This window comes from Lotus japonicus, chromosome 2, assembly GCF_012489685.1.
Source record: "Lotus japonicus ecotype B-129 chromosome 2, LjGifu_v1.2".
Classification (NCBI taxonomy): Eukaryota; Viridiplantae; Streptophyta; class Magnoliopsida; order Fabales; family Fabaceae; genus Lotus; species Lotus japonicus.
The window spans coordinates 51,506,026-51,529,321 of record NC_080042.1 but is presented as its reverse complement, the minus strand read 5'-3'; the positions used below and the strand labels follow the sequence as shown (position 1 = coordinate 51,529,321).

General features: G+C 37.0%; 2 protein-coding genes and 1 long non-coding RNA gene across 3 annotated transcripts; all 3 read left to right on the top strand.

Moving 5' to 3' along the window:
* On the top strand, nt 1–3,898 carry LOC130736585 (cytokinin hydroxylase-like). Its single transcript, XM_057588399.1, has 3 exons — nt 1–292; nt 2,229–2,458; nt 3,290–3,898. Exons 1-3 carry the CDS (start codon nt 1–3, stop codon nt 3,896–3,898), a joined length of 1,131 nt encoding a protein of 376 aa, XP_057444382.1.
* Nucleotides 3,899–7,755: 3,857 nt separating this feature from the next.
* Nucleotides 7,756–10,278, top strand: LOC130738254 (uncharacterized). Its single transcript, XR_009019297.1, has 2 exons — nt 7,756–8,866; nt 9,351–10,278. It is a non-coding gene; the product is annotated as an uncharacterized LOC130738254 (long non-coding RNA).
* A 10,104-nt stretch (nt 10,279–20,382) lies between these two features.
* LOC130738253 (agamous-like MADS-box protein AGL62) lies at nt 20,383–21,329 on the top strand. Its single transcript, XM_057590198.1, has one exon. The coding sequence runs from the start codon at nt 20,425–20,427 to the stop codon at nt 21,163–21,165; it is 741 nt and encodes a 246-aa protein (XP_057446181.1). The 5' UTR covers nt 20,383–20,424; the 3' UTR covers nt 21,166–21,329.
* The last annotated feature ends 1,967 nt before the right edge of the window (nt 21,330–23,296 follow it).

Sequence of the window (23,296 nt, the reverse complement as noted above, 5' to 3'; positions counted from 1 at the left end):
ATGGAAATTGCAGGGTTTACTGAGGTTTTTGTTGCACTCACGTCAAAAATATTTGCTATCTTTCTTTGCTTACTTACCACACTGACATATTTTTGGTGGGTTTTGCCTAACCATAAACTGAGAAGCCTTAAGAGATGTGGGTTTGGTGGGCCAAAACCGAGTTTTCCTCATGGAAACGCCAAAGATATGAAAAGGAAGGAGAGCACTAATTCTTCTTTCGGGTCCTCAAATCTCTCCCATGACATTCACTCTGCCGTTTCTCCTTACTATTCTACATGGCAGAAATTGTATGGTAATTAAGCTATGAACCTTCTTTTGGCAAAATGCAATAACTTAACTTGTGAATATGACTAATTTGGCATTAATAATAATTACTTTTGATATCGATTTTGGATACCCTTTGATAAAGATGAAAATGGGTTGATATACAAGCGTTTCAAAACTTTGTTCTGAAACCTAGAAAAATCAAGGTAAAATTAAATTTATGGTAGACAAAAGCAATTTTAATTAGATTAGATTATTTTATTCTAACCCAATACGATTTTGACTTCACATTTTCCAATTCCGGTCCAAATATGCACTCATTTTCTTTTTTATCTTATTTCTATATATTTTTTTTCATATGTTATTTTTTTTTTTTCCTATCACATCACTTAGATTATTTCTTTCTTGGCTTAATTCCACTTTGGGCCCATGATGTTTCATAAATGTGCGATCTGCACCCCTCGTGTATAAAACGTGCGGTCAAGGTCCCTAACGTTTCTAAAATGTGCGATTAACATCCTTCCGTTAGGTTCCGTCTGTTGACCAAACGGAATGCTGACGTGGCATTTATTTAATTTCTAACAAAAAAAAATAAAATATTAAAACTTAATAATAATAAAAATGAAAAATCTCTCATCACTCGACCCTCTCTCTCCCTCATTCATGCTTCTTCTTCTTTCTTCTTTTTTCATCTTTCTCCTTCCTCCTTCCATGGCTTCCATGGCTTCCTCAACCTGACCTCACCCCACAACCCCAAATCTCTCAGACTCGTTCTCTCTCTCAATCTCGCTCTGGATCTCGCTCTCTCCTCTGGATCTCGCCCTCTCTCTCTCTCTCTCTCTCTCGATCTCGCTCTCTCCTCTGGTTGGTTGGGTGGCGGTTGTAGGTGGGTGGGGGCGGGTTTGTTGAGGTTGCATGTTGGTTGGGTGTTGATTGGGGTGAGGTATGGGTTAAGGGTGGCGGTTGCAGGTGGGTGGGAGAGGGAGGAGGTTGCAGGTTGATTGGGGATTTTATCTTCTGGGAGGGACAGAAGTACGGTCTGGGCATAATTTGGCTTTCCACTATTTGGCTAATTTGGCACACTAGAAATAGTGTGATTTTTGAAGAAAAGGTGCTAAACTGGTCGGGATCTCTTGATTCAATCCAATATAGATCTTGGCTATGGCTAAGGGGGAAAGTAAAAGGTTTCCATTTTTCTCAATATGAGTGGATGTCCAATCCTCTGCACTGTTTGGGATCACTATAGCCTTGGAGATTAAGGGTGTTTATTCGCTGCCCATATCCTTCTCAGATGGTGCTCGTTGCTGCAATATTTGCACAGGGATATTCCCACCCTTATTTGCTATTGCTGATCCTTATTGTTGTCTATTCTCTTAGCTGGTGGTGCGTGTTTTTCTTGCTGTGGATGCTGTCTTTCTAGGCTTTTTGATTCTTTGATATGTATTAGCTGCTTGATCTATTTGGTGTCTTTTTGTTTCTTGTACTTGGGCTTGAAGTAGTACTTCTTTTCAATGCATTAACAAATCTGGGTTTGAGTTTTTTGTTTTGATTAGGGAAGTTGAAGAAAATGAGTTAGATGTTGAAGATGAAGAGAAGCTTCTGGATAAATTTTTGCTTTGAAATAATTTTTATTTTTATGTTTTGAAATAATGTTGAAATAATTTTATTTGAAAAATAAATTTTTAATTAATTAAATAATGCCGCGTCAGCATTTTCCGTTTGGTCAACTAAGGAACCAAACGGATTTGGACGGAAGGGCGTTAATCGCACGTTTTATAAACGTTAGGGACCTTGACCGCACGTTTTATACACGGGGGGTGCAGATCGCACATTTATGAAACATCAGGGGCTCAAAGTGGAATTAAGCCTTCTTTCTTTCATATAGTGTGGGTTAAATTGGGGCCTGTACGTACGGAATTTTATTGATAAGACAACAAATAATGAATTTTGTTTTTGGTGTGTAGGGAAAGTTTTCGTTTATTGGCTTGGAACTGAGCCATTTTTGTACGTTGCGGACCCTGAATTCTTGAAGAAAATGAACGCAAAGGTTTTGGCCAAGACATGGGGAAAACCTAGTGTGTTTAGAAAAGACAGATTCCCCATGTTTGGAAATGGTCTGGTCATGGCTGAAGGAAACAAATGGGTTCAGCACCGACATGTTATAGCTCCGACCTTTTCTCCTATTAACTTGAAGGTTTTTGTTACTTTCTTTTACATTCACACACAAACGCTCTCTTTCTCTCCCTCTAGAATATTGCAAAATGATTACAACTTCAAGTATAGATTTTGTAGTAATATATTATATATATTATATAGGGCTTCCTAGTAGAAAATTGATTTTGTTTATAATGGTTGTGACTTTTTCTTCTTCTTCTTCATTAGTATTTTTCTATAAGCCAGGCAAATTTATTTAAAATTAATTGAGTAGATCTTATTCAAAACGGGTACACTTGATTTGTCTAGATACAAGGGGGACTCAAATATACACCATTTTTTTTGGTAACAAATATACACCATTAAAGTAAGTGCTAAGTGGGACAATATATAGGTAATTCGTTGGGAAATAGCTGATGATTAACTAGAAATTAGTTAACTATATAATAATTAGGGTTAAATTTATTTTTTATCTCTGAACTATTGCGTATTATTGGTATTGATCCTGAATCAATTTTTTAACAAAATTAGTCTTTAACTTAATGATGTGTGAGGTTTTCATCCCTCCACCCATTTAACTGTTGATGTGTTGTGATTATGTGTCGGTTTTTAATAATATGGATAAATTTTTTATGCTCATGTGAAAATAAAGGGACAAAAAAAAAAAGAAAAAAAAGATTCATTTTTCATCATTATCTTTATCCCAATCATCCTTATCCTTCATCATCATCTTCTTCCATCTTCAACCATTAATTTTAAAAAACCTATTGATTCGGAAAAAAAAAATCTTAAAAAACCCAGAAGTTTTTCCTTTCTTCTTCTTATATTCCTTCTTAAGTAATTGCGTACTTTTCTCGTGATCTTAATGTAGGCTATGGCGGGTATGATGGTTGACTCCACAAGGAAAATGATGAACAGGTGGATCTCCCAAGTAAACTCAGGCAACCCTGAAATCAATGTGGAGAAAGAGATTATAGCAACGGCTGGAGAGATAATAGCAAGAGCAAGTTTTGGAATGGGAGATGAGAATGGCAAGAAAGTGTTTGAAAAGCTAAGAACTTTGCAAATGGCTCTTTTCATGACCAACCGTCACGTGGGGGTTCCATTTGGGAAGTTTTTAAATTTGAAAAAAACTTTAGAGACTAAGAAACTTGGTGAAGAAATTGACAAACTCTTGTTATCCATTATAAAAGCTCGGGTGAATTCAGATAATGAGGGACAGCATCAACAAGATTTGTTAGGTCATTTGTTGCAAGACAATGATGGGGTTTTTAGCATGAGAGAATTGGTTGATGAGTGCAAGACATTTTTCTTTGGTGGATATGAGACCACAGCACTTTCGATCACTTGGACTTTGCTGATTCTGTCTGTGCAACAAGATTGGCAAGACATGTTGAGAGATGAAATCAAAGAAGTGGTGGGAAATATTGATGAACTTGACATCAACAATATGCTTGCTGATTTGAAGAAGGTACGATGATGCTTAATTTAAATTTGAGTAAATAATGTTCATATTGGTCCATTCTTATGTGCTGACAAGTTCGTTCATAAAAGAAAAAAACATTTTCAGTCAGATAAAATGTTTGTTAAATTTCACAACTATCAATATATAATAGTCAAATTTGTCCCTTCTTGGGTGCTGACAAGTTTGACCATAGAAGAAAATACTCTTCAAGTTGTCTCTAATTGTGTAAAGTATCAGTTAAATTAATTTTTGTGATCAGATAAAACATCGATCAAGTTTCCAAAATATCAACTGAGGATGAACTTATCGGCACTCAACATTTTAAACCACCAATTTAACCATTCACTCTTTAATTTTTATTTTTATTTTTGAGTTATTAATTGAATCAAATTGAACAAACTTGTGTCTCATTGTGTGATCCTTTTCTTAAATACCAAATTCTTTCTTTCTTTTTTTCTTTTACTTACTTCAAGTGTTAAATGAGGGGGTAGTGTGTTAGAAAATGCATGAATTTAGATTTTTTCAAAAGAAAACATTAATTGTTTAGACAAACACTTTCTGTCTGAAAGATATCAAAATAGCACAGATAGACACAACACTTAGTTGAGGTATGATACAAGACGTGACGTGGATCAATAACATTTAAGTGAGTTTTCTTCTTTTTTCCATATATGTTTTAAAATGAAACAAAAATTCAAATACAGTGTCAGATGTCGGTTTCTCATTGGTACACGTCAAATCACGTTAGTCGTGTACCATACAATAAGGGTATGGTAGAATTCACCCACACAAATTGTGGCAGTTAAATAAATTACCACAAAGTGATGTGTCTGAAATATATTTTCAGTAGAAAGTGTATGTATTATATAGGATCATCCCCTTTCGCAAACGACCCCATATTAGTATAGGAAAATAGCTGTTTATATAACACTAGTAGAAGACAAAGTATGACTTTCTACCGTGTTTTTTTTTCTGTATTGGCTTATTGCAGTTTTTCTCCCTCATCTATCACCTATGTGTGATTTGACTCCCTCGTGTTCAAAACGAGCGATTTTGGTCCCTAACATTCTAATTTGTGCAAATTTGGTCCGTTCGTTAGTAAGCCGTTAAAAAGGTTGACGGAGTTGGCTGACGTGGCGTTCTATTTGCACCCATTTTTCCTATTTACACCTGCATTCCTTGTTTTTAATAGATAAATTGTAAAAATCCTAATTTGTTTAACTTAAATCTTAATTAAATTATTAATCTCCATCAAGAACAAGAACAACAACAACAATTCCAGAAACAAAATTGAATCTTGAAGCCATTTTCTTTAACCAATCAGCAACTCCATCAAGAATTATTTTCTCCCTGATTCATCTTCCACCTTCACCAAAACAACCCACACAAATTAATGGTCCATCCTCCATGAAAAAATCAAGACCTCCTCCCACCGGAAAAAAAATAAGAACCAGCATTGACAAGGAATCCAAATATCTAGAAAGAGGGGAAGGGGTAAAAATTCAGAAGCCCAGAAAGTTGAATGAATAAGTATGATATTTTCTATAAGTGATTTTGAACCTAGATAGCGAATTTAAACGACATATATACAGATTACAGAGGCACAAGATAGTTTGCAGTTTTTTTGGTTACAAGATAGTTTGCAGTTTGCATAAATAGAGAATTAAAACAACAAAAGAAACTCTTAAAATTTAATCATCTAAACAAAAAAAGAACGACAACAGGCAACTCTTAAAACTTAATCTTCTAAACAATGAACCAAGATAAATGGTCTAATTAAACTAGAATCAAGGAAATTAAACCAAACAATACGCAATAGTGAGGGTCCAAGAACTTCAACCCATAACCCAATCGATGAAGAACAGGTAAGAGGGAGGGAGAAAGTGAAGAAGAAAAATCCTGAAAGTTTAGGGTTCTTTCAAATTTTTTTTTTAGTTTTTAGTTTTTATTATTTATTATTTTATTTATTTATTGAACTGGCATCCAAGTGGCGTAATATTCAGAGTCACGTCATTAACAAATGCCGGCTCAACAACTTCTGTTAGAATTTGGATGACAAATTAACAGACGGACCAAATTTACACAAATTAGAACGTTAGGGACTAAAATCGCTCGTTTTAAACATGAGGGAGTCAAATCACACATAGGTGAAAGATGAGGGAGCAAAACTGCAATTAAGCCAAAAAAAATAAAACCCATGCATGGCATGTGAGATGGATTCACTCTGTGATTCCTTAAACTCGCCAAGTAGACTACACATAAATATGAATATATGATTAAAGCCACCAGCCTCTGTTAATTTTCTCTCGTCTAGCATGTTGAATTCACTTAAATGTAATTTCTCATATAGTCTGACATTTAAGTGATAACCATCTGCCCAATGGCATATTTCACCAGTCAAGTCAGCTCGTTTCTCATCAAGTGGAAAGGTAATCTCCCTAAAGACCTCAAGCATTCGGCCCTTTGAATTTCACCAGCTGAAGAATGGAGAAACTGAAGAACAAATAAAAAGGTGAAATGAAACAACCGTGGTTATAAGAATCGTGCTTAGTCAATGACAATCAGATATTATATGAAAGTAAGCTAACTTTTAAGGCCAAATGGCAATATAATAGCAACCCATAGCTGTTAGAAGAGTAGCTATTTAGTTAGTGGGACTTAGTTAGAGAGTGAGAGAGGAAATATGGAGAGAGTGTTCAGCTTTGGGATCATTTGCAATTGGGAGCTTGGTAGACATGGATCTCTTGACTATCAAGGAGTTTAAACAACAAATTGTAAGCTTCTAAATCTAAACTCTGTAAATCAACACAAAGGCCATTTAGTTAGAATATATATTTTAGATTCAAATTCTAATTAATTCGGTTAAGTCCAGAAATATACTCACAATTATTTGATTTGTTGTTGCATCCAAGAGAATTCCCTAAACTTGTATGAATTTGAAGGTAACGGCAAATTAAACGTAAAACATGGAATTGAAAGCATATTATTGAAAGACGTAGATTCAAGGCAGAGCATATAAAAACACAATCAGCATTGAAACATTTAAAAATTGTCTCCCCGACTGACCAATCAACCGTTAGGTGGGCCTAAGAAGGAAATAACTTTTCCATTGTATTAGTGTAATAAAACTAAATCAATAATATTAAGTAAATTTAGAAATAAACTACACAATGACAAGAAAAACATCTAAGTCTCCAAGCCAAATCATGCTAAATAAGGGAAATGAATAACCTGGTCAAGAACTTTCCACATTGCAAGTCTCCAAGCTAAATCATGCTAGATGCAAGCTGAAAAAGTCATCACAAGGTTTAATGGTAACAGAGTTCAACAACCAAAACCAAAGATATTAGGCACTTGCTGGAGCATATGAACACGGATAAGTACAGAAGAGATTGGAATTTTTTAAAACAGAAACAAGAGGGTTTCTCCTCATAAGTCACATAAATTCTGAATGTTCGAGAGCCAGTTCTCTCTCTCCCTACCAAATACTACAGAATTTCCTCATAATTAATCAATCTAACACATCCTATTTATAAATACTCACATTCTGTCTTCTAAAACATTGCTAACACAAGTTACCTAACCAGAAATAACTGACTCAATTACTCCCTTCTGGGCCCCTACCTTTCTTGCGACGGTAGACCTTTATAATTAGGGGACGCTCCCTGTCAAACACTTTCCACCATTAAGTAACAGGCCATCCATGACTTTTTCAGTCAACACATTCAAAAGAGCATCAATTTCACCTTTCTGGACATCATTTTCAGGAAGTGCTTTAAGTAGCTCAAAATCATTGAGATTACAGCTCCTCAATGTGTTTTGTATTACCCATCTCCGCTCATTGTCCATTCGTTTACAAGATAGAGCGTAAATCTACTAACTTAAAAAGCAAGGTGCAACTTCACTGTTCATAGTGCACCATTTTTTTTTGGTTCCAGTTGTTAGATAGTTGGGCCTATTTCTTATTTGGGCTTCTTTGGTTGAATGATAGGTTTCTTCTTCCATAGAGTTAGCAGAACTCAATCTCTCCCTTTCTCCCGTGTACGTTCCGCGATTTCCGGCTGCCACCGCCGTCGAATCTGCAAATTCGTCCATTCATATCTCTTGGCACTGGATTTCCGCATAAAGTTGCATGCTATAACCCTCGAAATTTCATCTACCACTCGTCCTTTCCTTTGCATTCCAGGATAAAGCCATAAAGGTGCACCTACAACTACAAGCTTCAACATAGCCATCAATCTGGTTTTTGTGCTCTAGGATCTGTACTCTAAATCTATAAGCCAACTATTAATTTTGCTTTCCAGTCTGTTTGAGCTACTTCCTATCTCAGAAATCCAGCTACTCAAGGTGCTTTCCAGGTTGTTTAATTTGATAGCTTCAAAATCTTGCTGGATTCCACCTTAGTTGAAGGTAGATGCTTATATATATACCTTTGTTGGTCACGAAACGAAAGAGTAATGCGTTGTTAAATACTCATGAGACACGATGGGTTCTGCTCCGTCATGGCCTGGGGCGTTTCAGCGGTGCAAACAAGGCGGAGCAAACGGCGGCCATCGCGATTTAAGAGAGCGGCGCAACAGGACTGGTGCTGCTGACTTCGGGGAAACGACGGCGGCGGCACCAAAGCCAGCGGGAGCAGCGTTCGACTTCGACACTCTTCCTCCTCAACTATTCCGGTGACATCCCCCTCCTCAGCCATTGAGCAATCGGCGAGAGTCAACCTCTCTTGTCTTCTCCAGCCCTCGGAGGAAGAGATTCAGACAAAATGGGCAACATAGTAAATCTAGACTATAGTGTTTTCGATGTGGATGGATGATAACACATCTATTGATCAGCTCTCTAGATATTTGAATCTCAAGGTTGATGTAGGGAGTAGGGACCAAGTTTTCCCCTCAAGTTTATTGAAAGTCTGTCCCGATGTGTGTGGATTCAAATAGACAGAGCATAGAGATGTAGTCATGCATATGTAGTTTGCAATTCAAGGTAATTCTTTTTTAACTCATCTTATGAACAATTGGTGTATAATACTGGTGGTTTAGTGTTATTTATGATGTTCCTTACTAATGGTATCAACATCCTTATATGTCTATACTGGGAAAGAGTAAGCACCCCAAAATTATTAGAAACTTGATGATAATAGATGTATAGTATAGTAGATTAATGAAATTGGTAACACTATTCTATAACAAACAAGCAGACTAAGAGTAGAGAAGTTGTTCTGTCACCCATTCAAGCAAGCTAAGCTTTATGAGCTGAGCTTTGATGGAAGAAATTATACACTGGTATAGAAATTTTCTCAGAAGGTGTAATAGCACTCTTGGTTTTCTGAAATACATTATAATGCTATGTCTTATTCAATGATTTTTCTTCTCAGTCTCATTACAGATGCTAGCCAAAGAAAAGAGCTTAATGTATCAACATCCTTTTCTGTAGTTTGACATGATTATTTTTTTCTGAATCTTCGCAGGTTATGGAGAAGGGCCTTATTTTCATTTAAGGTTTTGAACCAACATTGGACACAAAGTTGTTGTGTTGTAATACCTCATAGACCTGTCTCAGTCCACAGTGTATGCTGCTATGGAGCAGTTTGTTTAGGGGTTATCACTACCGATTGGTTCTCTCTCTCCATGTTGGCTCATGAGAGAAGTCTCGAAAGGTAGAAGCAATCTCAAAGACAACTTTGTTTTCTTGGTCTTTTCTCTCCAAAATTATTTGAGTTTATCTTCTTCAATTGTCCTTCGCTTGCTGAAAATTGAAAATAATCTTTTGGGGAAAATCATGGCTTCCATCTACAAGAGTTCATCTAAGTTTAAGCATATTTTTTGTTACCGATTTTATCATATTACTTTCTCCTCTGGTGAGATTGGCACTGATGAGTAAAACTTATCATAGCTTTCTCAGGTGGGTATCATGTCATGTGTTTTGTATCTCAAGGTGTTCATCATGAACCCATCACGAGAATGATTTTATGAAGTTATACAACAAGTTAGATTCATCATTGACTATACAACCCAAAGTTTTCAGGATATTTAGTTGCATGAGAAATTTTAGAAACTATACAAGTTTGAATAAGCTGCACTTATAGTATATAAACTGAAGACCCTGTTGTGCATGCTTGAGATTAAGTGGTCAGCAATTCAGCTGGAAGAATGGCGGATAAATGAAGCAGTTTTGGTTTATTGGAGGGACCAATGCCCATTTAGCTATTGTGCCCCAAGTCCTGCTGAAAGTCATAGCAGGCATTAAGATCTCCTTGCCGATGATGTAAAGTTGTTAATTCAGTATCCTATAATGCTTCAGACACCTAATTTATTTATCTCCAACATTTTCACGAGAAAACCTTTTCTTATGTAATTTAGTTTAACTTCTGAAGTAGTAAGCTTATTTTTCTCACTCATGAAGTCATATATGTCTTTGTTAAATTCATACTGATGACTCATCTTTTGTTGATAGTATTTGTTAGGGGGTTTATCTTTTCTACTTTTTTCTCATAGGACAATCTCTTCGTGTTGTCTATATGATGCACATATAAAGGCTTAAAAGTTAGTGTAAATTTTTTTTTATAAGCCAATGAAGTAGAAGAAATCAAGACAAACTCCCCAAATCAAGGGGTACTCCACCCATAGTACAAGAAATCAATAAAGAAGCCAAACCAACACACAGACAACACCTAGAACACAGTCTAAAATAGCACAAATGCTATTAGTAAGGTAAAAAATTCCTACTGATAGCTGCAGTGAAAAAAACAAGACAAATTGTGATGGTTATGTTAGTAGATTATCAATTGTTTTCATTGTATACGTTGTCATCTAATGTAGTGGACTGCGTTTGGTTGCTTTGTGCTGCTATCCATAATGAATTAATATGGTTTCCCATATTCATAATGTGATTTGTTTAGTACTCCCTCCGTCGGCCTAAATATAAGACCTAATACAAAAAATTGCGCTTATTAAGAAAACATTAAATGTGTTCAATTAGTGTATTGGTTTTTTAAAAATGCATACATTCCTCCATATTTACCCTTTGTCATTTTCTCTCACTAATTAATGGTAAGTGGTAATCAAAACTTGGGAATTGAAAACATATAATTAATGTGGAGGGTAAAAATGGAAGAGTACAAAACCTTTTGTTAGATTATTGTAACTAAGTCTTATATTTAGGAACTTCAAAATTTTGAAACTAGGTCTTATATTTAGGAACGGAGGGAGTATTAAACAATTGGCATGCCTTGCAGCTTAAACATGACAACTTGTGCATTTTTTAAGGCTGATATTTAAATGAATCACACTTTTCTTTTTCCCTTTCATAGAAGAAAGGACACAACCACAAGTCACTAAAAGTTGTGAAGGTTCAGCGGCAAAAACCTTTCCTTTGTACTGTAGGCCAGAGGGGGCATGAACAAAAACACTGTCTCCAGTATCGTTTTTTTTTTGGTCAAGACAAACTCCAGTATCTTAAGGCCTATGTAAGATAAGAGCACACCATGTTAATTCCCAATTAGTTTTCTGAAACTCTGGGCGGCCCAATATTTTTCGTTGAATGAGAAAATTTAATTTTTTTGTTGCTCCGTTGACAACAGTAAAAAGATGGGCGCCATGTTAGGGCAAGTCTATGATCTTTGTTTTACTTTTCCCATAGACGTGAATTTGTCATAATAAAATTAATTTTCTTATTCTCTCCCTTTTAGACATTGTTTTCTTTTTTGCTTTCTATTAATTTTATTTTCTTGATCTAATCTAAACCTCATATTTTTGTGACTTGAATTCAAAATCAGTAGATACAGTGTCAATGTTTTATTGTTTTTACCATTTATAATTTTCTTTCTAATTTTACTGTTACTCACAATTTAAACTAACCTACTCAATTTACATTAAGTAGTACTAGAAAAAGAGCATGTTTGTTGCAGTACAATCTTTGTTTGTTTCTTAAAAAAATTAAATTTTGCAATATCTGTAATGATTTAGAAGATGGAAACAACTATGCACATGACCATTAGAAACCAGTAATCACAGGGATGTGAATTTGACCCATGAACTTGCTTGAGGTGTGAAGAAACGAGTTAATTATAGGATGTAAATTTGACCAATGAACTTCCTTGACGTGTGAATTATCTTTAGCCTAGGAAAGAATCACAATTCACAAATCTATTGTTTGCGTTATGCATGTCAATGTAGCAGATATGATTGCTTGGCTGGCAATCATAGCTGCAAGTGTGGCTATCAAAAGCACTGGCCAAAAGAGATTACCAGTCTCACAAAAAGAACAGATTGAAGGAACTGAACTTATTATTAAATAAAAAATATTTGACATTTACAATTTTAAAGAATTATTAATGATGTTTTCTGTTATCAATAATATATTAATAAGTAACTATGATATGTTAGAAATCAGATACTTTATATTGGAGAGTTGTGTTGCTATATTTAAATTTTAAATTATGAATTTATGATTAAAAAATAGGATGACCATCAAATAAATTTTAATAGGTTCCAGAATGATAGCTCAAGTGGTAAAAGGGACATATGAGCTGGGTGAGAGAGGTATATTGATCAATTATTGAATGGTGTAATTTATCTTTCCAGTGTAAAAAAAAATACATTTCAATCGCAATCATTATTTGATCTAATGGGCATGTTTTGTTGTTTGACTATCCTTATAAAAGAAAATCTCTCTTATATCATATATAAATAGTAAAATGATTGTTCTACACTTACATTAGTGTTAAAGAGCTTGAATCAACTTACACGAGTTGTTCTAGCTTAAGTAAATGTCTCGCATTTAAGTTACTGTTAATACACCTACATTTAATAATTGGTTGTGATAACTTTATCGTCCATAATAACCATATACATCTGTTAATTGAATAATTAATCATAACAAATAATAATTATAGAATTGTTACTCCGTGCATTGCATACTCCGTCCATCGCACGGGTACAATCCTAATAAGAGTAAGTAAAGAGAACACATGAGAATCAAAACCATAATGCACCATCTCTTTGTACATATTATACGCCTTCTGAACTTTACTACATTTACAATGTTCAAGAATAAATAAATCTTATAATTCCACTTAGGCATTATGTCATAAGCATTCCCTGAACACCTCATGCATAAACGTTTGACAAGCTCCACCAGACTCCTAAATTCATTATTACTGTAGTTCTCTATCAGAGTATCGTATGTTAAGTAAGTTGGGACATCCCGACAATCATAATAAATCTGACGCAGTACGTACTTCTTAGTTTCTGTTGTCCAAGCTTTCTTATCAAGTCCATTAAAAAACACACTATATGTAACAGAATGTGACAATGAACTATTGTTTGCAATATCATCATACAATTGAGCAACCTTAAGCAGTTCACCTTCATCTAAATAAGCAATCATCAAACTAGAATAAGTAACCTCATGAAACATGTCTTGCATAAGTGATGAATACGTGTCTCGATCCAGCATGTCCTTTTCACCCATCCCCTTCATCATTTCATATGCTTTCCTAATCACCCCAATTCAGCGAAACCTGGATATAACAAGGCTAATAGTAACACCATCAGGGGACAAACCCATCTAAGTCCCCACAGCCTCCTCAACCATGTCCAAAGAGCAATACCCATAAATAAAAGCGTTGTAAGTAACAAGTAGCGGTGAAAACTCACGAACAAAATCATGCAAAAACCCCTTCTTTATCATTTCATCATGCAAACTAAAAGCCTTACTGAATTCACCTTCAACACAAAATGCATTCATCAAGGTCTTATAGGTAACCTTATCAGACGACAAACCCTCGCGCAGCATTTCTTGGAAGAGATCAAAAGCTTCCGGCAGTCTACGGCTACCCAGCCAGCACATGCCCAGTAAAAGCGAATTATACATGACAACATCAGGCAAGATGCCCTTCTCAACCATCTTCGCCTTCAATTGAAGCGCCTTCTCCACCTCCTTCTCCTTCTCCTTCTCCTTCTCCTTCTCCTTCTCCTTGTCTTCAAGGCAAAACCTATAAATTAAAGTGTTATAACTAACAGCATTAGCGGACACCATCCCCTCAAAATCCCCATAGCCTCATCAACCCTCCCATCACGACAGTAAAAATCAAGAAGCCGGTTGAATGTAACAACTGAGGGCAAAAACCCACGAACAACCATTTCAAGGAAGACATTAGCACCCTCAATCTCCCATTCCGATTCGAATAACAAAGAATCGATCAACCAGCGAGAGCGAGGTGTAAGTCCTCTCATTGAGACTCAACCCTCTCCCACGCATATGAATCAAAAGTTCCACAGCACAACTCAGACTCAATCGAATTCGGCCGCATACCCTTGTCAATAATTGCTTTCAACAACCCAAATGCTTCTCCCACCTTCTTCTCCTTGAGAGTCGCCGCTACCATCGCTGGTTCTGATTCTAACTTCCCAGTGGCGATGGCGGCGGTGAAGACGCAGTGAGTGTTAATGCTCAAGGTTTTGGGGGTGGCGGTGAATGAAACAGGGTGATGAATGAGGAGCTTCATTGCGGCAACGAGGTTCTGTTCTGCCAGAGGAGTGAGTGACATGCAGATTTCTAGCGTGAAGATAGAGACATGAATCTGGGTGGGTGAATTTCCGACACAAATATAGTATCTTCTTTCAACAGACAAGTGAAGACTTGAATTGTCCGTGAATCTAGCTTATTTAATTCTTTCTTTTTTCTTTTTCTTTTTTGTCAACGGAACATAGTTCATAGATATTGTGTTCAAAAGCCCAAACAGGTTACAAGCAAACATAAACAAGAGGCGCATATGTGAGCTCAACCCTCATGTGCCTTCACGGCTTCAGACGCGGGAAACTCAAAGTAGCTCACTTGCAAAACTTAGGTGCCCATTAGGGTGGGCAAGTTTCAAACTGGTCCACCGTTGGACCAAGGGTTATATTGGTAGTTTATAATTGATAAAAATATATTAAAAAAATCTCAATCATCCAAATTCATAGCTTCATTGGTTACTGGTTCAGGACCTAGACTCAGATTCAAATCTAATTTCATATCATCGGAATTTCCTCCCCTATCACAACTTGAATGTCCAAGCTAGAAAGAGTCTTGCTTTATTACAAGTTTCCAAGAACAAATTACACAGAAGAAAAAAACAATAAAAGAGAGGGGCAAATGAAAAAGGAGGATAATCTTCAATTCAGGAATCACCTCAGTAAAGTTGAGAAGATGGGAACTTCTTTGAGCTGGTTAAGGTTTTTTTTTTTTGGTATTCCATTTTGGTAAAGCCGCTACTGTACAAAAGAAAACTTGAACAAACCAAATCCCCCACTAGTTTAGTAACAGCAGCCACGAGCCCTTGCAATTACAGAAGAGCAAGGCATCCAACCAAAGATCCACGCAAGTCCTCTGGGAGAATTTTAGCACGCACCTTCACTGCTCAAACAAACAGGGGATATATTGAAAGGTTGTTGTGTGGGTTCGACCATTTTCGTCGTCGATCTGGTAAGGAAGAGAGAAGAGGGGTTTAGAGTTAGAAAACAAAACGCAGAATTGAATGATTGAGATCTGAATCAGACCTGCGCTCCCATCTCAGATCTCTTCATCCTCCTCCATCGCCATAGCATCAAAGGAAGCAAAACGCAACATGCCGACTTGCTTTGTGAGTGAAGTGAACCTAGATGATGTGTTTGTGAGTTATGGGTTTTTTCTGGGTATTTGCCATTGGGGATTCTTTAGTTTCTGGTTTTGGGATTTTTTGGTGGTGGTGGCGTGGGAGTGAGAAAGAGGTTCTGAGAGGTCAAGGGGTGGCGGCGGTGACACCGCCGGCCCTGTTTAGGTGGAGACGGTGGGTGGGTTAGGGAAGATGAAGATCGTGGTCGGTGGGTTGGGGAAGATGAAGAGGGGTTATAAATTTACATTTTTATCATTTTTACCATCATTTAATCCTCACCATCCAATAAAAGAATATTCTAAGATTCTCAGATCCTGAGGCATATGATAGTGGTCCACCGGTGGACCAGTTTGAAACTTGCCCACCCTAGTGGGCACCCAAAACTTAAAGAGTGATATATATTTTAGGGTTAAGAGTTATATTGGTCCCTGTCTTTGTGTCGCCGTCTGATCTAGGTCCCTCGCCAGAAAATTTATTGTAAATGGTCCTCATCTTTGAAATATTTTTTGAGCAGATCCTCGCCGGAGCTCCGAGCTCCGGCGAGTGCTGATTTGGAACGCTGACTAGGAGAAGTGAGGTGACATGGATTAAAAAAAAAATAAAAAATAAAACAAAAATTACATATCAGATTAATTACCCAATTAATTAAAATTAACCTAAATTAATTAACTAACCCTAATCTAATTAACTAACCCTAATCTAATTAACAAATCCTAATTACCCTAAATCTCCCAAATCGCATACCCTAAAATTCCCAATCAATAACCCAGAAACACAACCCCAGATCTTCTTCCTCCTTCATCCCCCAACTCATCTTCTCCTTCGTCTTCTTCAGACTCAGAAATACAAGCCTCCTTCATTCTTCTTCAATGTCTCCATGTCCCAAAAATGAAGTTAAGATCGAGAGAGAGGAAGAAAGATTAACCCGCGAGAGAGTAGAGGCAGAGTGCTGCGACTGCCAGCGGTGACGGCACGACGATGCGCCGATGGATCCGGGCTTCGCAAGAGGGAGCAGGGCTGGAACCGGCAAGGAAAGGCAGCGGTGGTGCTGGTCTCGGGAAAGGAGGAGGAGCATGGCAGTGCCTCGCCACAAATCAGAAGGAGCGTGGCGGTGGCGCGCTGGAACCAGAGAAGCGTGGTGGTGGCGATTAGGAAGGAGAAAAGGTGGTGGTGCGGTCAGGAAAGGCAATGGTTGGAGGAGGCGGCGCAACCATGGGGTGGGGTTTCTGTTGAGGGTGGGGGTGGGTTTGTTTGCTCCGGTGGGTTTGGGGTTGGGTTTCTGTTGAGGGTGGGGGTGGATGGGTTTGATTCTGGGTTAATGGGTTTTCAAATCAATCTGGATTATGGTCATGCTCTGCTCTTCCTTCTTCCTCTCCTGCAAGTTCTGGTTCTGGGGTTTCTGTTGGGGGTGGGGGTGCGGGTGAAGGTGAGGTTGCAGGTGGGTGGGTGTTGGGGTTGAGGAGTGCGGGTTGCGGCGGGTTGGTGTTTGGGGGAGGGTGAGGTTGCAGCGGGTTGGTGTTTGGGGATGAGGGTGAGGTTGAAGGTGGTGGGTGTTGGGGTTGCAGGTGGAGGTGGAGGGTAGAAGATGATGATGATAATGCTTAGGCAACTACATATTCCATGTTCCTGCCCTGTTTCTGAACTATTCTTGTTGTTGGCCTGATGATGGTAGAAGATGATGATGATCCTTCATTTTTTTGTTGTTGTTTGGCCTGATGCACCTTGCTTCTGGCTTGTTTTTGTATTGGTTTTGCAGCAAATTAATGGAAGATTATGGCTTTTTTTTAGGAGTTGAAGAGTTGTGCTGGAGAGAGAGAGGAAGCATGAAGATTTTTTATTTGATTCATATGAGAGATGAACATGGGTTTGGTTTTGATGAAGATGATTTGGGGTTAATTTGGGGGAGTTGATTTTGTTAATTAATTTTTGGGTTAGATTTGTTAATTAGTTTTTTTTTTTAAATTAATTTAAATTTCTGAGGTGTATTTTATTTTATTTTATTATTATTATTTTTAATTCCACATCACCTCGTTAAACACAGTCAGCATGTCATTTAAGCACTCGCCGGAGCTCCGCCCTCCGGCGAGGATCCGCTCCAAAAAAATTTCAAAGACGAGGACCAAATGCAATAAATTTTCCGGCGAGGGACCTAAATCAGACGGCGACATAAAGACAGGGACCAATGTGACGCTTAACCCTATATTTTAATGCATAATAGATAAAACACTAAGATTATAACATACTCACTCATGAAATTAGAAATCAAACAAAGATCCTACAATCCTAGAGTACTAGTTAACCAGACTGACTTTCTGAACAGTAGTGTGCATTACATTTATAAACAACTGCTCCATTTAGCAACTCATCCGACTCTGCCGGAGTTGCGATCTGTAAAGCCTTAAAGGAAGCCTGCATCTTGGCTTCAACGACACAGGGAAGTCACTCCGGCAACACTGGCACCTCAGAGAAAAAAAGGAAATTTGCAGATCTTCCCACACACTCAGCCTGTGTTGCCAACTGAGCTACCCCTCTTCGGTTATAGTATTAGCAAGATGAGAGTTAAATTTGGCACCCTAAGCACTCAATTCCACACGTTATTTTAATGTAGTAATTTTCTAAAATGTTCATTTTTTTTGTTTTTTAAAAAATTCAATATGATACTATCTATGTTCCTTAGTATATGTCATTTTAAAGTTGTAGCACATATACGACTACAATCACACACTTTTGAAGTTATGGTCTCAAAACAAGCGAAACTACCATTCGACTTCAAACGTTTCACCAACATATATGGTTGGACAGAAGCTGACAATGTTCCAAGCGTAGAAGCACTTTTTGACCAGAACTTAAGATTTGTGCTCGATTGAGAAGCCGAGCAAAAATACAAACTAAAGCAACATGAACTGCATTCATACTATCTTCAAGCAAGATCCCAAGAGATCTCGTTTATTGCATAGGAGTCTCAGTAAGGCTCAGAAGCTTGACGTGCCAAACTGCCAATGATGACACACCAAGTTTGCGGTCTCTGGCTCCGGTCGAATTTGAAGTCATAAGGCCCAACGACGCCGCAAATGACCTACGAGGGTTTGCTCTTACTCCCATTCAACGCCAGCACCACCGCTCTCTCAAGCGAGCCACAACTACATGTAACACCCCAATTTTCATAAGGGAATTACCATAGTGACTAATACTGAATTAAACACACTAAAACATTTTAAGGTCTGTAAACCACAATTTTTTTTTTTTAAAGTGAAACATGCATATATAAATATGTCGGAATAGACTAATATTGGAGTATTGTTTATTAAGAAGATGGAAGTTATTAAAATCGTCTATTGAGGATTGAGCTGTGATGGATATATTTTAGGCAGTCACTATTTGCGCCTCCTATTTTGCTAAGTGCGTCATCCCCAAAACTGAAAAAAGACCAAAATACCCTTTAGTAATTTAAATTAAAAAAAAAACTACCTTATCTTTTCCTACAAACCCTCCCCCACTTTCAACCGTATAACCCCTCTTCCTCTCCAACCCAATTTCAAAATTTTCAACCCTCACAAAATCAAGTCTCTCAAACCCACATTAACTCACAACCAAGTCAAGAAGAGGAAGAGAAAGGAGGACAACCAGTAAGAAGAAGAAGTTGAAGTAGAAGAGGAAGAAGGAGACCAAGTCAAGAAGAAGAAACCCACAAAATACAACAACAGCCCATAACCCACAAGAAGAACAACAACGTAAGTTATTTCTTACAAGTTTTCGAGGCTTAGGTTGTATTTTGTGTCTTCATTCAGTCCCTCGATTTGATTCTGCCATGGGAGGCTGTTTCGTGACTTGCCCGCACTCTAAACTGCGGACAGGTTTTATGACTACCGCATGTTTAAGTGCGGTTAGCCTGCGGATGGTCAAAGCAATCAACAAAATAAGCTCAATGAATATAAAAATCTTTGTTTTGTCCGCACTTTAATATGCGGCAGCACATATTTGCCTTCTGCAGTTTAAACTGCGGAACTATTATTCCAACACATCACGCTCCGCACTTTTAAGTGCGGGAAAATCAATTTTATTTAGGTAGCAGTACCAGACCTTAACACGATTGAAATGACTAAGTTTTTCACTTCCGCTAACTTCTGCACTTATGTTAGCGGGAGCGTGTAATTTGTTTCACTACCGCATGTTTAAGTGCGGGACTAACCAGTTACGTCGGGAAGTCGCGAAATCGTGATGAAAGCTAAAAAAAGCTGAAAAAAAGCTCGGAAAAAGGTAAAAACTTACATGGGTAAGCTTCTATTCTTGACTTGAGATCACCCAAAAGAAGTTGGGAGTGGAGGATTAAGAGGAGGTGAGGAGGAAGAAGGAGATGGTGTGTGGAAAGTAAAAATAAAATATTACATTTTTATGTTTTTTTTACTAAGGGCAATGTTGGAATTTTTAAAAAAGGAGATGGCGGACTTAGTAAAACGGGGAGGTGCAAATAGTCACTGCCTATATTTTATACTTTTGACATATTAATTTTTTTTATTTTTTTAACAGCAATCAAGAACAACTATCATCTTTGTAAATTGATTTTTTTGGAATAAATGTTTGGAATCTCTTTCTTATAAAATGATTGCTTCATGGGTGGCCCAATATCATTTACATCTATTTCCAACTGTTTATTCATACACTGTTAAGTAGAGAAATACTACGAACAAGTGTGTCTCTAGAGCACTATTCTTTCAAAATGAATTTCCTACCATATTAACTATGCAAGGGGATATGCACAATCTCTTAATCAAGAAATATTTCAATGCAATGAAAAGTTACGCCTATTAAATGTCTATAAAAAGACTCCTTCACACCCATTCTAAAATGTGCTTGCAACACATCCTTTAGACCCGCAATTTCTCTTGATTTCATTCAGCCTGCAACCATGTCAACCTCCAGAAGGAAAAGTCTCGGAAGGCAAAAAATTGAAATGAAAAAAATGACAAATGAAAGCAACCTCCAAGTCACTTTCTCAAAGCGTCGTAGTGGACTCTTTAAGAAAGCCAGCGAGCTATGCATCCTATGCGACGTGGAGATTGCTCTTGTTGTCTTCTCGCCAGGTGAAAAGGTATTCTCTTTTGGCCACCCAAGTGTTGAGGCCGTCATCAAGCGCTACTTCTCTCAAGCACCACCCCAAACCTCTGATACCATGCAGTACATTGAGGCTCAACGCAACTCCAAGGTGCATGAGCTCAACGTGGAGCTCTCTCAAATCAACAACCTATTGGACACCGTGAGGAATCACGGTGAGGAGCTGAATCGCCTACACAAGGCGGCACAAGCTCAGTTTTGGTGGGCTTGTCAGATTGAAGAGATGGATAGGCCTAAGCTTGAGCAATTTAGGATGGCCTTGAATGAGCTTAAGAAACAGATCAGTCGCTATTGTGACAGGACTCGCATTCATGGTGCTCCCGCTGCTAGTACTGCCACTACTAACCCACCAACTCATATGTTTTTTGCTTCTGGTTCGTCCAATGTCATGATCCCTCCCCACCACCCACAATCACCTCCTCCTCAGGTGTTTGCACCACAGTTTTTTGAGGGCTCCATGAAGCAGGGCCATCATTTGTTTGGTGGAATATTTAACAACATGGGAGCATACGATGGACCCCCTGGCTTCTACTAAGATCATCATCCCATGACGATATGATGAAGATGATGCCCTTTCTGTTTTCTAGTCTAGTATTGTTTTTAATTTCCATAGCACACAACCTTAACTAGTTTCATGTATGAGATATAGTTTGGGTTGCTTATGATTTGAATTTCAATTACCGTTGGATGTGTTGTTTTTGAATGTGTTCCCTTTATGTTATTTTCCTACTGTGTAGTTGGCAACCATTGTGGTGTAGCTTTATATATCTATTATTCAAATAAAGATAAAGGGCATCTTATTGGGAAAAAATTTCTCTTTATGTCATTTGACTCCAAAATTAAACTTAATTCCTTCGTTTTGAAACAATTTGGTATAGAATGGTTAGGGTAGGGGACTTTAAAATTATCAAGTAGAATTAGCTAAGGATGATAAAGATCTGGGCTAAAGTCATCCAAAAATTTAAAAATAATTTATGTTGAATTTTTCACACGATGTTATACCAGGCTAGATTATGCATATATATACCATTTCATGTACGTTATTTAGATTAATGCTGAAGATATTATTGAAAAATTAGCCAAAATTATAAAATATAATAATTTGCAATTGCGTTGTTTTCAATCGGACATGACTCTTCAAGAGCACCGCTTCATATTCTTAAATGACCATTAAATCATACTTTTATTTATCTACATTTCTTTTTTTTTTTATCTCATTTTCAATATTTTTTATACAATTTGTGATCATTTTTAATCAATTATAGATTGAGTTTTTTTATAAAAGTAATTATAGATTGAGTTAATTTCTAAATTTCTATGTCAAAAAAAATTTAAAATTTTATTGTTACAATTCAAAATATTTATTATGTTATTTTTTTTTTTGTTACAAGGAGGGGGAGGCCAAGCAAAAAGCTAACCAGCAACACTAGAACTAGTGCCAATATCTCTAGCAAGAAGAGAATGTCATTCACCAAATCGACTATCAAAGCCATGAATTCCATAGTGGTGGTTCAGCCCAACCTTGGCTAAATAATCCGCCAAAGAGTTAGAAGTCTGTGGCGTGTGTGGGAAAAACAAGCTACCATAAGCTGCCTGAAGCTGAAGGATCTTCGAGACCACCTGCTCATAACGGTGAGTTCTAGTGTCCTGGGAACACAGCAGAGACACTAACTCCAGCGAATCTGACTCGACAATCACCTGGGTTAAATCTAAGGCCATGACAAGCTCCACCGTCGTCTCCACTGCCAGCTACTCAGTGAGAAAGACATTCGTCGTTGCTATCGTCCCCAGGTTACGACTGAAACCTGTGATCCAATTGCCCTCCGCATTGCGAATCACGTCACCCCAACTAGAAACAAAACTAGAGCTGACAGCCCCATCAATGTTCATTTATGTTTTTTTTTTATACATCGGAAGAATTTATTACGTTATTAAAATAAATCCTTTCGAGTAATGAATTTAATAGTTGGTCAAATGAATTACTATAAAAATGTAATTTTAAGCAATACTGACTATAAAAGAATTTTTGGTAAAAAAAAAATTAATACTACCTTAACTTGTCTTTTCCCAATAAAGCATGGTGGTCTCCAAAGTATAGCTCAGGTGGTAAGAATTGAGAGACATATGAGTTGGGAAGGGGAAAATCGAGGGATCAATTCACTAACACAAAAATAGCCTACTCACTTATAAATATTGATTTATTAATCATACATGTAGATTTATTTTCTCTTATTATCAGCTATTACTTACTGAAAATTATTTTTGTACTTTTATAATTATTTATAATTTAAATATAAAATAATTTTAAAAAAACATATGTTATAAATAATATTTTTTAAGAGGAAATGCATGAAACCACCTTAAACTTTATTGCTTTTGCAAATTAATTAACACCATTAACTGTAATATCATCCTAACTAATCCCTAAATTCTAACTATCATTGCAATAGGTCCTTTTGTTAACTAGTGTTTACTCATCAAGGGTTAATAATCCTGACTATTAATTCTTTTTTAATTTTTAAATCATTTATTATCATTTTCTAATTCAAAAATCAAATAAAATTTTCAAATGTTTAAATAAAAATAAAAAAGAAACAGGAAACTAAAAGAAGAAAACGTTGTTTAAAATTTTGATCTTATAATATATTTTTAAAAAATATCAACTT